The sequence below is a fragment of the Fundulus heteroclitus genome, chromosome 16, assembly GCF_011125445.2.
Source record: "Fundulus heteroclitus isolate FHET01 chromosome 16, MU-UCD_Fhet_4.1, whole genome shotgun sequence".
Classification (NCBI taxonomy): Eukaryota; Metazoa; Chordata; class Actinopteri; order Cyprinodontiformes; family Fundulidae; genus Fundulus; species Fundulus heteroclitus.
Window position 1 is genome coordinate 36,776,587 of NC_046376.1, and position 16,350 is coordinate 36,792,936.

The 16,350-nt window shown below is 38.9% G+C and overlaps 1 protein-coding gene and 1 long non-coding RNA gene across 7 annotated transcripts in view; both read left to right on the plus strand.

The window, feature by feature from the left end:
• Positions 1-4,161: 4,161 nt before the first annotated feature.
• On the plus strand, positions 4,162-10,208 carry LOC105938761. Of its 4 annotated transcripts, none has more exons than XR_002426692.2 (6): positions 4,162-4,250; positions 4,811-5,188; positions 5,434-5,530; positions 6,790-6,898; positions 8,665-8,729; positions 10,065-10,208. It is a non-coding gene; the product is annotated as an uncharacterized LOC105938761 (long non-coding RNA). The 4 variants fall into 4 exon arrangements; XR_002426693.2 differs by having other exon boundaries at positions 4,171-4,981; positions 5,173-5,188; XR_002426694.2 differs by having other exon boundaries at positions 4,171-4,981.
• A 3,115-nt stretch (positions 10,209-13,323) lies between these two features.
• igf2bp1 (insulin-like growth factor 2 mRNA binding protein 1) overlaps positions 13,324-16,350 on the plus strand; it is a 63,461-nt gene continuing 60,434 nt past the window's right edge. Inside the window, exons 1-2 of one of the 3 annotated variants that reach the window (XM_036148606.1) lie at positions 13,324-14,552; positions 15,544-15,604. In XM_036148606.1, the coding sequence (XP_036004499.1) occupies positions 14,378-14,552; positions 15,544-15,604 (236 nt within the window). In that variant the 5' untranslated portion in view covers positions 13,324-14,377. The remainder of the gene's footprint in view (positions 14,553-15,543; positions 15,605-16,350) is intronic. The other 2 variants (XM_036148605.1, XM_012880630.3) reach the window with 2 other exon arrangements.

Genomic DNA, 16,350 nt, shown 5'->3' on the forward strand with positions numbered 1-16,350 from the left:
TTTTAAGCTGACAAAAAAAGCCTCTTAGAAATGCATATTTATTGAATATGGACAATGAAACTGAAACACCTCTCATTTTAGTGTGGGAGGTTTCATGGCTAAATTGGACCAGCCTGGTGGCCAATCTTCATTAATTGCACATTGAACCAATAAGAGCAGAGTGTGAAGGTCCAATTAGCAGGGTAAGATCACAGTTTTGCTCAAAATATTACAATGCACACAACATTATGGGTGACATACCAGAGTTCAAAAGAGGACAAATTCTTGGTGCACGTCTTGCTGGCGCATCTGTGACCAAGACAGCAAGTCTTTGTGATGTATAAAGAGCCACGGTATCCAGGGTAATGTCAGCATACCACCAAGAAGGACGAACCACATCCAACAGGATTAAATGTGGACGCAAGAGGAAGCTGTCTGAAGGGGATGTTCGGGTGCTAACCCGGATTGTATCCAAAAAAACATAAAACCACGGCTCCCCAAATCAGAATTAAATGTGCACCTCAACTCTCCTGTTTCCACCAAAACTGTCCGTCAGGAGCTCCACAGGGTCAATATCCACGGCCGGGCTGCTACAGCCAAACCTTTGGTTACTCGTGCCAATGCCAAACGTCGGTTTCAATGGTGCAAGGAGTGCAAATCTTGGGCTGTGGACAATTTGAAACATGTATTGTTCTCTGAGTCCACCTTTACTGTTTTCCCCACATCCGGGAGAGTTACGGTGTGGAGAAGCCCCAAAGAAGCGTACCACCCAGACCGTTGCATGCCCAGAGTGATGCATGGGGGTGGATCAGTGATGGTTTGGGCTGCCATATCATGGAATTCCCTTGGCCCCATACTTGTGCTAGATGGGCGCATCACTGCCAAGGACTACCGAACCATTCTGGAGGACCATGTGCATCCAATGGTTCAAACATTGTATCCTGAAGGAGGTGCCGTGTATCAGGATGACAATGCACCAATACACACAGCAAGACTGGTGAGAGATTGGTTTGATGAACATGAAAGTGAAGTTGAACATCTCCCATGGCCTGCACAGTCACCAGATCTAAATATTATTGAGCCACTTTCGGGTGTTTTGGAGGAGCGAACAGGTACAGGTACTTTTAATCTGACAAACGTGCCTTATCAGACCCTGTTCTAATTTATGCCTATATAAAAAATAGGTTTTGAAATAAAGTGGACTTTCAGAGACAATGCTCTTTGCAATGAATCACAATGCATCTGGTAAGTGCTCAATCATCTGAAAACAAGGTGATCGCAGAAACTACAGGACCCATTTTCAAAAAACGTGTCATGCCAGAACTTTTGACATACTGCATAACTAAACCATCCTCATTTGTTTCCTCGTGCTCTACATATGAGTAGAGAAAAATATAGTTTGCTTTTGAAACTGGCTTCTAACATCCATTGGTCACTTTCTGACGCAGTCCTCTTAAACACTTTTCTTGTTTCCAGTATGGAACCAACTCAATCGAAATGTATAGATACAAACTTAAAGAAAAGGTTGTATTTTTATGTATGTATGTGTATTCTTAACATAGAGGAAGGAAGGTGGTAGAGAGGCATATAGCTTGTTAGAAGGTACCCTCCTGTTATGTTCTTCAGCCTTCTTTTCCATTATGTAGCATTACTGTTTAATTATTCAGGTTCTGGGAAGTTGTTCCCATTCTTCCTGAATCTTGGCTGAATCCATCATCATCCCTCCAAACATAGCTCTGGTCAATGAACAAGTAACTTCTGTCTGCTGACTTCATAGACTTCTTTCACGAGGGTTTTCCCCAGTGTATTAATTCAACTGTATTTATATAGTGCCAATTCATCTCAAGGCACTTTACAAAGTCAATTCTCTTAATCTTCTAGACAGATTGGTCAAAAGGTTTATTGTCTGTGGAAACCCAGCAGGTTGGATTGAGTCATTGACACGCAGCATTCACTCCTCCTAAAGAGCGTAGAGCCACAGTAGACAGTCATCCTTCAGCATCTCACTGCCGGGCCTTCTAATCACAGGAGCAGACAGAGAAGATTTAAAGAAGAGCAGCAAAGGGGGTTGGAGAAGACAGACTAGAGACACAAAATAGTACAGCAGCATACATAATCCAGGAATCTTTTCTATGTTAGAAAGGTAATAGCAAATTACCTGACAACCGCCCCCCGCCTGATGCTGTCACAGCTAACAGAACGCCAGACCAGGTGTACCTAGAGAAAATGTATTTAGTTCACTAAATATTTACTATGTGAAACAGATGAATGCTTTTATTTAAGAAGAGAAAACAAGACAGCGAGAACATAAAGTTAAAAGTTGAAATAACAAATTATGCAAAACTGGAGAACAGTAGGAGAATTCAGCAGAGTGAGAAAAAAAAAACCCTGATGTCCTCCTGCAGCCTAAGCCTATAGCAGCATAACTACAGAGATAGCTCAGGGTAAGCTAAGCCACTCTAACAGTGTCTGTTAGTGCATTGTGGAGCATCTGCTCTCTTTCATTTTCAGATCAGTAAACCTCTGATAACAGGGACACGAGAAACCCAGGAAAAAGGCACTTGCTGTGCCTGGCTTACCTGCTTGAGAAGGTTTTGCAGCCTATTATAAGTTGATTCACATACATTTCTGTGTCAATATGCATAACAGTGATCATCGTTTATCATAATCACATAAGGATTACTTTTCTGCTTTGCTGTTACTTCTACTTGTGAAAGCTCAAATTAACTGATGTTCTTTAGAAATATGGGTACATTTCTGTGCAGAACAGAATGACTGCACTGCAAAAACAGAGCTAAAAATAAGTCAAATTGTCTTGGAATTAGTGCATTTATCCTTGATTTGAGCAGCTAATTAAGATTATCTGCCAATGGAATGAGTATTTTGACCCCTAAAATAAGATAACAAGATATACTGCACCTGAAATAAGATGATGGAGATGAGTTGTTCCTATTTTAAGTGCAAAAAATCTCATTCCATTGGCAAACCATCTTATTTACCTGCTCAAATCTAGGACAAATACACTCATTTCAAGAATATTTGACTTATTTTTAGTTTTGTTTTTGCAGTGTGCTTTCATTGCCTGCTGCTGGGGATTATGGACATCAGGATTTATAGAATAAAGACATCAGAAATCTCTCTATTTTGGGATGAATAAGTATTTATGTCTCAACAAACCGTGCTCTTCCTTACTGCAATCAGATTTTGTTTTCTTTTAAACAGTACCTGATAACTAAGGACAGACGTGTCCAACTTTACAGCAAAGAGCTTTATTTTCACAGGAATTTGAAGTTATGGTTGTAAAGAATTGCTTCATTACCAACTAAAGGGTCGTTGGTTCAATGCCCACACTTCCTCTCATGTTAAGATATACTGCTTTCAGCAGCAGAACTGAACTCAACAACGCTTCTGTCTCGGTCACAACATATTAATTCTTGATTTCCACTTTGTTCATAAACTTCATCTGCCATATCTCCACTGGAATTTGCATCTAGTCACGCTGTGTGGAGCCCAATCATCCTGAAGGTAACGGTTTTAGAGCACATTGTTTATACCAGTATCAAAGATCTTTAACAAGATAAATTAATAAATGTTTTTTTTAAGGAAGACAACACACCAAATGAGCAACATTGAATCCTTGTGCTAATCATACAGATCAATTTAGATTGAAGGGTTCATAAGAGCCAGAACTCAATGATGGTTAGTTTACATTCAGTAGTGAGTGGACAGAAGATTTTATGTAAATGTTAAGCTATTTAACTGTAGAATGTTACATATGTAGGCTTTTGAGGTTGTGATAAAATAAAACTCCCAAACCCTGCATCATCACACAACCCTGCGTATGTTCAGACTTCGGTTTTCTTGCTAAAGACGACTAAACACGGTGGATATGAATGATGCCAGGAGTCAGCCACTGACACTTTAACTTTTAAAGTTTAGGGAGGAGAGCTGGGATCAATGTCTCTTTAAATTTAAAGAGGTTTTTTAATAGACAAAATCACTAATCATACAATAATAATAATAATAATGATAATAATAACAATAGTAATAATAAAGATGATTATAAAAACCGTCCCACTTTGGCTCTGACTTTATCCTTCAGTCTTATTTTTGAAAGGTTCCAAAATGCAGCGTGCACGTGGCGGGAGCGCGCATCGGAATGAAAGTGTTGAGCCGGAACACGCGCCTTTGTCACGCAGATTGTACGATGTTCGGCTTCTGGCCGCGCGAGCCTGTGGTGCGGGTCGCTGGGAATTAAAATCTAGAATTGGGTGGGTGGAGCGTTGCTCCGGTCCGTTCGGTGGTTATCGATCAAAAAATGTTTCCTATTTCGATACGCGGCTCCGTTGCGCCATTTTTTTTATTAGTACATCGGCTCGTTACGGGCCTCTGTGCGTCCAGCACCGGCTAACAACCGCACCGTTTTTCGTTAACACGCCCGCAGTAAACATGCTTATCAATTAATTCTGACGGCTGATAATCAATCGACGGGAGCAGAATACCTACATGAACTGCCAGATTGCGTTTACACGCCGAAAACGTTTTAATTAATTAAGAATATCTTTAACTTGCCCTCTAATAAAAAAAAATCCGGGACACGTTTCTGAGACAAACATTTAAAGAATACGCTGTTTGTTTTCGTGACAATTCTTAGATGTTGCTCGATGTCTGATTATGACTTATTATAGATGTGTGAAAACTGAGCAGGACTATTTATATTGTTAAGATGTGGGAGAATTTCTTAAGGCAGTAACCTTCAGGTCTGTGTTATATCTGATAAGAGGAATAGTTTCTGCCTTGTTTGACGAGTTTCCCCCCGGACATATTTAAGGCCTCAGCGCGGTCGCCAGACTGGAGGCCTCAACTGCCACAGCACAGGCCTGGGTGTCGTGCTACAGCTTGACCTATAGGTGGCGGTGGTGAACCAGACACGGAAAGAATAACGCCTTCTTGATATCCTAGACGGTTTTAACAGGACTTCAACAAATGTCCACGTTGAGAGGTAAACTGCATGCTTAGCTAAACCAAAGGAACACAGTACTGTAAGGTTTTTTTGTTGTCTATTAGCGAGCCAAATATTGTAGGAGGAAGTTGAGTTGATAAAACAGTTTTAGGAGGTTTCTGCGTCCCGCCTCTGCCTCCTGTTTCTACCTACGCTGAATGTTTTTTTTTTTGTTCGTTCAACGTTGCAAGCGAACTAGTCTTTGAGGTAAGTTGAACACTTTAAATAATAATATACCATGATGAAAAATAACTTTTCGTGCCAGTAGTTCCACACTAATGTATTGTCCATTTATGAGATTGTTCTGGAAAAGGCACCATGTTTTAATGAAACTTATATTCACCGACCGTTTATTAAAAAAAGAAGAGGTTTTTGCGTCTTATTGTGATGGTTCACGTTTGTTGGGCTTTGTTCCCTAACGCTGTGAGCTCCCTCCCCCTCTCTGCTCCCAGCTTCTAGCTCCATTTTGTGAGGCAACACAGAGCTCCTCTCCTGTGGACTCCTCTCCGCCACATGAGGGCTTCTGGGCCTGATACTCCATCGAGATCGGTGAGTCCGATTCACAATCCGCTAAACTCCCATAATAATAATAATAATAATAATAATAATAATAATAATAATAATAATAATAATAATAATGGTGTTTTGAGCGGCGATGGTGAGAAGTTGAGACCCACCTGGAGGAGCACATCCTGGTCCTAAATAACAGATTTAGATTTCAGTTAGAAGTTTGCGAGCAGCCTTAGAACGTCTCTTCCTCTCTTTTTAGTATTTTGTAAAAATATTTAACATGGGAGTTGCTTCTACAGGTATTTATGGCTATATGGCTACACCACACCCCTTCATGTTCATATGTTTATGCGTGTTTTTTCTTCTACTTTGGTAAAATCAGTTAGTTTTAATTAACACCAGAGACCTGCTTCGTGCACTTGTAGTCCTAAATAGTACAACCAGTGCATGCTGTTTTATTCCTATAATCTCTCATTACCTTCTTTTTCTATTTTAGTTTAAAAGGAGGGTGTACTTTAATAAACAGTTAATAAATAAATAAATAAATAAATAAATAAATAAATAAATAAATAAGACCTCTGTTTATTCAGTCAGATTCCATGGTAGAAGCATCATTTCTTCCAGGGAGTTGTACTCAAGATGGCAACATAAACATCAACTAATACAGCTGCAAATAAAAACTTTATCAGAAAAGATGGTGTAAGAATAAAATGAAATTAAGCAACTAAAGTATGACATGGTAAAATGTATTGTACATAAAAGGAAGAATTTGAGGGACGTTTTAAGTGGCGCCTTCAAAGATATGAATGGAGGTAAGAGTCTCTGAAGATATTATTTTTTAAATTTTACCAAATGTAATTTTCAAGCCACAGAATTTTGAAGTTGGACTTAGTGCAATATGACAGATTGTTTGAAATCTAAGTTAAGTTATCCAACAACTGTACCAAAGTTAATCACAAGGTGTATTTTTTTATTATTTTTTTTTATTCATCAGATGTTATTAATTACCCTAAGAACATGCAAGAGTAAATGCAAGTAAAAAGTCCAAATCTACAAATCTAAAGATATCAAAAAATCCAAATATTATCTACTAATGACTAGATGGTAATATTTTAAAGCATACATTAATACAATTTATCATTATCAACATAAAACCCAACAAATGGTAAAATAAAATAAATTTGAAGTGCTTGAATGTTAAAAGGGAACAGAGCCAAACTATTCCAGGACCTGTGTTGTCTTGTTTGTTCTGGATATTGAATCTGTATTTGCACATAACCATTTTTCTTTCTATGCAGCAATAAATCCATGGTGAAAGGTGGATTTTTATGATGGCTGAAAACTGTCAGAGATCACATCCTGTTTCCATGATGTCAGCGCAGGAAACAAGAGCCTCCTGCAAGTTAGGTAGCCTGCTTCCATTTTCTGTTTTTTCTGTTTTTTTGTGTGATTCTAAAGAGTGAACTTTTCATCTCCAATGTTGAACTTAAAGCATTAAGAGATGGCCCTGTAATGTTAGTTCATATGGACTCCCATCAGAATCTGACAAATTCTACTGCACCTGTCTGTGGAGGCTTTGCCTGAAATTTTGCTCTAGATACACTTATTAGCAATCCAAGTGGCAAAACAAAAATGACGCCAATCATTTTACAATTTTGAAGTCTGGATGAAAAACAGTTATTTTTGTAGACATTTTTGTTTCTTTTGTTTTTCTTGAAGTTTTCTTGAAGTTAAACCTGAATACTTTGTTGGTTAGGCAGGACTTTTTACCAGTAATTACCTCAGATTTAACTCTGGAGACTGTTGCCATAAGATCACAATTCAGGTTGAGCAATCATCAAAAGTACAAGCAAGCACTTGCAGAAGTTTAGTTTCCAGCTGTCCTCTTGTCTTGATTGCAGGTCAACATTTCTACTGGTAGACTATAAACCTGTTAGGAAAAGGGTAGTTCATGATTATTTATTTACTGCTGGTCTGTGGTTTTTACAGTTGCTAACAATTATGTTTTAAAGGCCTGAGCACCATAGAAATATCTGCTGGAAATCTGTGGTAAACTTTTGCATCTAAATGTTAAAAATGGACCAAAGAAATGTTAAAATTTTAGTCTTAAGAAAATTCCAAAGTATGGGAAGCGTAATTAACTACGTTGGATGACAGAGTAACCTTAAATGTTCCGAAAGGAAACAAATAAATAATAACTTATAATAATATAATAAATAATAACTAATAATTTCCGTTCCATTTCTTGCCATGGACTCGTTAGTTTCATAACACAACAAGATAAGTTTTGTAAAACAGGCTTAATATATCTTTATTCTTCCTGTAAGATGAAGATGACAAAAGAATACCTTTTTTTTTTTACTTAACCAGTTTTTATTTAGTTTTTTAAAACTTCGTGAAAACTCTTTTTATATCAACAGGTTAACTGAATTAGACTAATTGGTTAACAGTAAGGTGAATTTTTTTCCCCTCAAGATAACTAAAAAGTAATTTGTCTTTTAAAGTATTGATTAAATCATTGTAGATTAATCAAACATCCACTTGCTGAGTTTCAGTTAGCAAAATAACAGTTTAATATTTGAAAATTTTAATTTAAAACTGGAAAGGCCAAAAAAAGATGACATTTATTGTGGAAAATGGCACCAGCTGATAACAACATACCACCTTAAGTCATTTAAAGCAACTTTCATCATAATTTAATGATTTTATTTAATTAATCATCTTTATTATCTTCAAAAGGGCAATTATTTTGCAGCATGGCTGGTTTAAAAGTAGTTGGCCTGACAGCACCGCAACATAAGCCAGAAAAAACTATCAAATCACATCAGGATTTCCCATTTAGGATAATCTTAAATTTTATCTGATGATTTAAAAACTAAAGCTCTAGATCAAATGCAATGAGCAAGCAGTGTTGAAAAGTTACTGATTTACTTCAGTTTGGCTCCTGTCCACTTGGGAAGCATGTGTGGAGCATAGTTTTCATCCCCCTTACACTCCAATTTCTTTGGAAGTGACAACATTTGAATGCATTACTAAAGCAAATCTTTTGATCTTAATTATCCTCCTGCTTTAGGCTTTCAACTCTTCTCAGTAGAGGTATTGTCAATTCCCATGTCAAATATTTTTGCTTTTTTAAAGAAGTAACGTTGTGAACCTTGCTGTGTTTTTAACAGGGCTGCTGTAGTCCCGAATGGTCTGGAAAACTGTTTAAATGGAATTATTTCAAAAATAAGATTTGGTATGAAAATTAACTTTTTCTACCCCATTGTGTAAAAGTTATAAAAATCTGAATTTCTGAAACTGTTTTTTTTTTTTTTTTTTTTTTTTTGTATTTACATTCAGATAAAATGTTTTTTATTTAACTTACCACATCAGAATGTAATCTATATGAAACATGTTTAGATGAAGGGAAAATTCCACACTGATTAAAATAATTCTAACCGGGGACACTTCACAGCATTTTTTATGTTTAGCCACTCTTGTATCAGGGATTTAAAGTGGACCACTGGTTCTTAAACCTGACTTGGCTTACGGACCAAACAAACCATGCCTTGACACATTTATTTTTGTATTTTTGAAAACAATATAAAAGTTTAACGGATCACATTCAGTGATTTAAATAATCTAATGTGAATTGATCCAGTCCAGATAGTGTTAGTCTTACAGTTGACAAATGGAGCAGATGCCAACATCTGTTCAAACCTAGTTAGGCAAAAGTTCAGATTGTTGTAAAAACTGCTGGGGAAAAATCTAGAAATCTGATTCTTAGAAAGTCTGGAATTTCGAAACAGAAAATTAGTAGGAAGCATATTTTACTGAAGTTACAAATTAAACAGTCCATCTCCCACAGATAATGAAGGTGGAAAAAATATTTCAGTGCTTAGAAACATACATTTGGCTTGTAGGAAGTTGGCTTTATTTACTATCAGCGTCTGTGCTGTTAGTGGAAGCTTGGAGCTGTCAGGGTTTTACCTGAGGCAAGGGATGAGTCCATGTTGCTTTTCTGCCCCTTAAGTCTACATGTTATGCATACACTCGTAAACACAAGTAATACATTAACATCTCTACATCATTAGCTTCTCACATCACAAAGGTGACTTGTCCTGGTTATAAATGTATGTCTGAGGTCACCATATAGGAGAGCTTCATCTGGCAGAAATAAGTGGCAGAAAAGGTGATGTAAACTGAAAACACATGCAGGATGTAACTGTGTCTCTGCACTGAGATGTTGGATCTCATTAGTGAAACAACAGGTCCTGGAAATGTGCAGCAGAAACATCAGATTACATTTAGGCAGCATAGTCTCCTTCACATTTACACCACACTGTATGGCAGGCCCAGGTATTCTTTACCTGGGGCCTGAAAGCTCTATTGACCGGAGCTCTTTACATAAAACAGGAGAGAGAAGTGCAAAAAGAAATGTGAAACATATTGCCAACATGTTCAGATTTAGAAATGGAAGGAAAAACTTGGTATCTAATTTTGAAGGTCTTTGCTTTATCTTTATTCTCCTTGTCTGAATATAATAGACTGTCTAATACGGACTGTTGTTTAAATATGTTTGTCTTTGCAGGGAGGAAGTTACTTTACAGAAGATCTGCAGACCTGCGCTACAAGAGAAGCCTCATATCTATAAATGACCCCGTGAAAACAATCTTGTGATTTCTTTTTGGTTTATTTCCCTTTCAGATTCCATTAAAAGCATTCTTAAAGTTTTTATGTCTGTTTTCATTTTCTACATTTTGGGAGCAAGTGTACTCAGAGTTTAGGTCTTCGCTTTGACCCGAGGCATCCTACTGTGTTACAAACATCAAATAAATGAGATCTGTATCTCCAGTCATTTTCGATGAACTAGAAAACCATCGAAAGATTTATTTCAGGAACTGGATTCACTAACAGAAACTCGACATATAGATAAATTACACACAGTTTTCAAGCCTCTATTCCTGTTAATTCGGATCATTGTGTGCTTACAGTTAATGGAAACACAACATTTAATATTAGAATATTACATCAGACCAATAATAAAAATTTCAGAACTGGCTTTAACCTCCCAAGCTTGTGCATGCAAACAGGGAACTGACTCCACTTCTAAATGAAGATATTTTAAATATAACCATAAAAAGGAAACTTAGAATATGGTTCCTAATTTATTGAATTTGACTGGACTTGAAATGTGTATCTATTTGTTTTTGTCAAATGATAGTATGATTAAAACATCCAACTGTTGCTGTGATCCTGTCTCTAGAATCTGCGAGCAGGACAATCCACTCACCTGTTAAGTCAGCAGCTTTCAGCCATAAAGCCATTTGATGAATATTGCCGATGGCTATGTTTCTGAACCCAGTTTCTAATCAAAAACTATTAGTTTGTTATATACTAATTACAAAAGCGGTTATTGGATTTGATTCAGTTGCTCCTCTTTAAATGGGGGAAAAATTAGGTGTGCATTGTAACCCTTGGTATTTTCAGCTTGTAGCTGCAAATAAAGAAACGTGGCAGATTATTTTGGATAAAAAAAAACTATACTTGATAAGATCCCGTCATATTAGTTCACATCCGTTTGTGGAATTAGGATTATTTACACACCCACACTTCAATCCTGCAGATCCTTAGAATAACTGGTGCTCTTAGAATTGTGTGTATTAAAACCTCTTTATCTTTTTCTCACAGGTAGCAGATCATTTGAAGGTTGAGATTGGCTCCCCAGCTTGCTCTGGTCCTCCCACATGGAAAATCTCTGATGGAGGCAAACCTATATAGTGTGGAAATTAATTCTGGCAGACATATTCAAACTGTTGCTAATCCAACCAGATCTATAACTCCATATCTATTGCAATGCATAACTGTACTCTTGCTGCTTATCGGCTCTTAGGAACACGTGTAGGGAGCAGGTGTGGGTCAGAGTCTCTGTTCTTAAAGAAACTAAATATTGTCAACAACACTTCAAAGAGACAAATTGACTTGAGTGATAATATGACCTGGAATGTGGTGATCTCACATTCCATGAGTGAGAAGCAGAGAATACTGGAACATATAAACACTAACTGCCTGTCTAGGTCTCCTTCAACATTCCCGTTCAATTCACCCCATTTCTCCCCAACCTTTGACCTCTGCATATCAGCCCCTCCCCCAAGTACACAGAATGCTGCTCATATGCTCCTCTGATGCAGAAGGGACAAACAAGATAAATCATTTCACAGTTGATCTTTTGTTACATGTATGGTGATATATATATATATATATATATATATATATATATATATATATATATATATATATATATATATATATATATATATATATATATATTTTATATATATATATATACACTAGCTAGTGTAGAAATCTACAACTCTATCTTTTCATACCTTGTTTGTAATTTCTATCCATTCTACTTTGAACTCTGCATGCATGTTATATGCTCCAGGTATTCCTTTTGGTACCTTGAAGATTAAAGATAAATTGGGTTTATTCTAATTTCTTGTTTGTTATACTCGTATACTTACTTATAGCCTGTTATTCTGTTTATTCTAAAAACTTCTCTTGCAGGCATGGATAGAAAAGCTGTCAAACTTGCATGGAGCCCTGTGGTGTGTGAGGTAAAAGTTCATGGATCCCGACTGAGATTATATGTACATATGTGTAAGACAAAGGTCTAACTCTGCTTAAAACAAACCTGATTGTGTAAAGATTTGGGAAACATGCACGCCACACGGTCCTGACTGGCTGAAAACAAATTCTTACCTCACTGGGTAAAAGTGGGACACTTGATATACCTTAAATAAAATCATTTTAAAATGATTGTCCCTTTATGTGCAGCAGGGCCATGTATGCATATATATATATATATATATATATATATATATATATATATATATATATATATAAGCATATGACACAGTGGACACCTTTTGTCCCGACAACATGTTGCTGGCATTTATATTGAGCCACAGAAACTGACCTTTGACCTGTTTGCTTCACTCAAAGTAGAAAGGTGGGTTGGGGAAAAGGAGCTGAAGTTTTCTCGGGGCATGGAAAAACCCTGAAAGTTATAAACTGTTATAAACAGATAATAGAGATCGATAAATGCAACAGCTAAGTTATGGCATTTATCTATGATCTATTAGTGCAAGTTTACCATTTTGATCCAATAACATATTTGTTGATTGTGAATCACCCCAAGGCTTTTGGATGCATTTACATTTTTCAATTAAGCATTCCCACTGTCCAATAAAAACATAAATACTAAGAGGTTTGTATAAGCCGTTATGTCGTTAAGAAAAATCCCAGAAGCCTTGGATTGTCGCATTTAGCATGCAGTGTTTGCTGTAGTAGGCTGTTCTGGAGCTACATTCAGGGTTTGGGTCCATCCCGTCAGTTGCAGGCATCTTCTAAACAAGCAGCTGAGCGATGCCACGTAGCAGCCGCTGATCGTGGCGGCATGATCCACACCTATCATCGTGTTAAGTTAAGTTAGATTCAGGCGAGGAAGCGGATTATAGCCACGCAGCGCCATAATGACACAGCCCTACTCCACGTAGCCTGGGTCGGGGGGCTGGGACAGGCCTTTGACGGCTACAGCCTCCATTTTGAGAGGCTGGAGGTGTGAGACACACTACGCCATGTTATCTGTTCATCTGTGCAACGCAGTAGGAAAACTGAAGCAAACGTGAACACCCGCCATCCTGGCAATTCAGCGGAGGCGCATTTGGACTGAAGCCGCTGTCCGTTCACATGTGTGGCGCAACCTCTGCTTCAGCTGCAGCAAGTTAGAGGCAATTAGAAGTTTTAAGGCACGGCCAACCGATGAAGACCAGACAGGCAAGGCTTATGCAAAGGTCCAATGGAAGGCGCCATATCTGACAGATTGTTCCAATTAATGCGACCTCTGCCGAAGCACACAGTTGATCAAAGTGACGGACGGTCAGCGAAGCTTGCGGGGCCGTAGAAGGAACATTTGGGGGTTTGTTTTGTTTCTGTACGTTTTGGAGGCTTCATTAGCAGCCTGGGGTAGGAGAGGAGTGGCTACACAATAACACCCATTTACACATTACCAGGCGGTGTAGGAAATATCAGAATGTAAAACAGAAATACTGCTAACTCGTACAGGCTAAACTGCAGACAAGCAGCAACAGCTACTGGTTAGCACGTCAGCCGGCGAAGACAAGGCGGCAAAGATCCATAGCATTTCCAGTTGCACGCAAACGCTTTCATCTGGCGAAGAAGCTAGAATGTGAGTGGCCCCGCCCCCTTCCGCCTCTCTAACCTACTCCAAACAGAACACGTGGTCGGGACTACGTCGTGAATCGGAGTCTGAGGAGAGGGCGGCGTCATCGCCAAGCCGGCAGCTCGCTGAGAAAGACTGGGGTAGAAAGGAGAGAGAGCGAGAAAGGACAACAGCAACATACTCCCGATTTGATCCGGTCCCGCCAGAGTTTTCCACACTCTTCAACGCACAGACCCATCATTCACCCAATAGCTCCAACCCGCTAAAAGCCACAGTCCGACAGACAGAGAGCCCGCAGGCTGCTGCTTCGACTGCTGGAGCCGGCTTCGAATCAACGGATTTTATGTCTACTGTTCCTCTGCTCCAACGGGATTTACAAATATATCCACTAATCTCATTGTTCAATTTTTGATTTTTTTAATTATTACTTTGGCTTTCATCCGATTTGCAACTTTTGTCCAGTCCTTCTGGTTATCAGTCTTACACCTTTTATTCTTTAGCGTCAATTCCAGTTTCTGTTTGAGAGCGGCGTGACAGGGGAGCTGGTTACACTATTTGATTTCACGATCGAAACTTTTTGGATTCCTTAAATTAGAGCTTTTTGGCTGTTCTTCTCCCCCCATATTTTTGGACTCTAAAAAAAAGAACAAACCACCATGCACAAACTATACATTGGGAATCTAGGCGACAGCGTGACCGCCGAGGACTTGATCAAAACCTTCGAGGATCACAAGATCCCATACTCAGGACAGTTCCTGATGAAAAACGGCTATGCCTTTGTGGACTGTCCTGACGATCAATGGGCAATGAAAGCGATCGAGACGTTTTCGGGTGAGTTGAAAGCGATAACTATCCGCCAGAAGCTCATTTTTAGTTTGATTCCTATTGAAATTGTAGATGCCGATGTGCAGCCCCGGCTCCACGCTCACCCTCAACAGTGTGGCCCAATTTCATTCTTGCACTTCTAGGCTTCTGTGAGAATGTAGCACATAAATACATGGATGCTATTGGGGAACTTCTTTGATAGTGGCATGAGGGGGTACCACACACTATAGGCCCAGGGGAGTCATTCAACTTTTACAGGGGGTCACGTATAGTGCAGATTTCCAATCTGTGAACGTGTATATCTAATTTACGTTGCTGTAATGTGCCAGACGAAATAACGTCATGCTTTTGTTTTATGAAAAAAAAAAAATGTTTTAACTGCTTGCCCTCTAGGAGGCTTGATTGAATAGTATGATTTAGAGTGAAGCTTTACTAACCCCATCCCCCATGAAAACGAGAGTCAACCATGACGAAGATGGATGGATAATAAGCTGACCTATGTTGGACAGTCTAGAGAATTTAAAAGCCCAGTTTATATCTCCAGTTCCCTTTCCCTCATCAGTGCAGCGGATTTTCATGGTTTCCTCCATGTGTAACATGAGGAGAGGCGAGGTCGCCATGCTAGTCAGCTGCTTCTTCTTCAGCCTTAAAAAATATTTTTAACGAGTTTCACCTAAAAGTGGCGAAGACAAGTGTACGCTTTTTTAATTAATTTATTTTTTATCTCAACGTTTGGTTTGGAATTACGCATTCGTGTGACAGGATACCTTAATACTACACAATCATCCTTTGAAACATTTAAATGTTCCCTTGAGTCCTCTCTCCGCCTAATCGCTGCTTAGGTTTGTTAGGAAGCTGGAAAGTTGCTAGTTGTAGTGACTCCTTCACTGGAGTTCTGCAACTTAAACTTCAGCCCCTTCCATAGGCCTGCACAGCTAGTAAACAGTTAGCATGTAGCCGCATTTCCCTCAACTCCCCTTGTTTGTTTGTTTCTCAGGTAAAGTGGAGCTTCATGGGAAACGTATCGAGGTGGAGCATTCTGTACCCAAGAAGCAAAGGTACTGAAAACCTAAAAAAAAACACTTTTTACACTTCTTTTCCCTAAACACACCTGCCGTTTCATGAATATCCCCAATGAAATTGCCGTACTTCCAGCTTATTGACTTAAAAGTGTGCGCTATAAAGTGTGGGTGAATTTTCTGCTGTGTAAACTCTGCATGGGAAGCTAGCAGAGGAAGAACAGTGCTGTGTCGTGGGTCTGACCGCTGGCGGCCATTGCTGAGGAACTGCACTGAGAAGCAGCCAGCGTTGGTCACAGAGCTGCCTGCTGAGCTCTGGAGACTGCTGCTTCTCTCCTCTCTCTTTTTAAACCGACGGATGTTAGTCGGTTAGTGATATATTAGCACGGAGATGCTGTAAAGTATGAACTACAGGACAGATTCTGCACAAAGTCAACTGTTGAGTTCCTCAACAGGCGCCCCTGCCTGCTTTAAATGAGGCCCCAGTATGTCGAAAAGGCAGGGGGTGGGGGCGGTGTGGGATGCTCTGCAAACATGTTCTTTAATGCTTTTATCGTCTGCTTTAGAGGACTTATTTTCCGTGTAGCTTTTGGTCAACGTGATTTCTGCATGCTTACAGTGTGATCCAAATGGCGTCTGATTTTTGTGTGTATTGCTGCTTACCACGTATTTCCGTGCTGGTAGTTTTCTGCTGTTTGATATGTTGAGATTTACTTTATTTGCACCGGAGTCCTGAATAAAAGAAACTACTTTTGGATGGAAGTCTATTTTTGGTTTAGTAAATG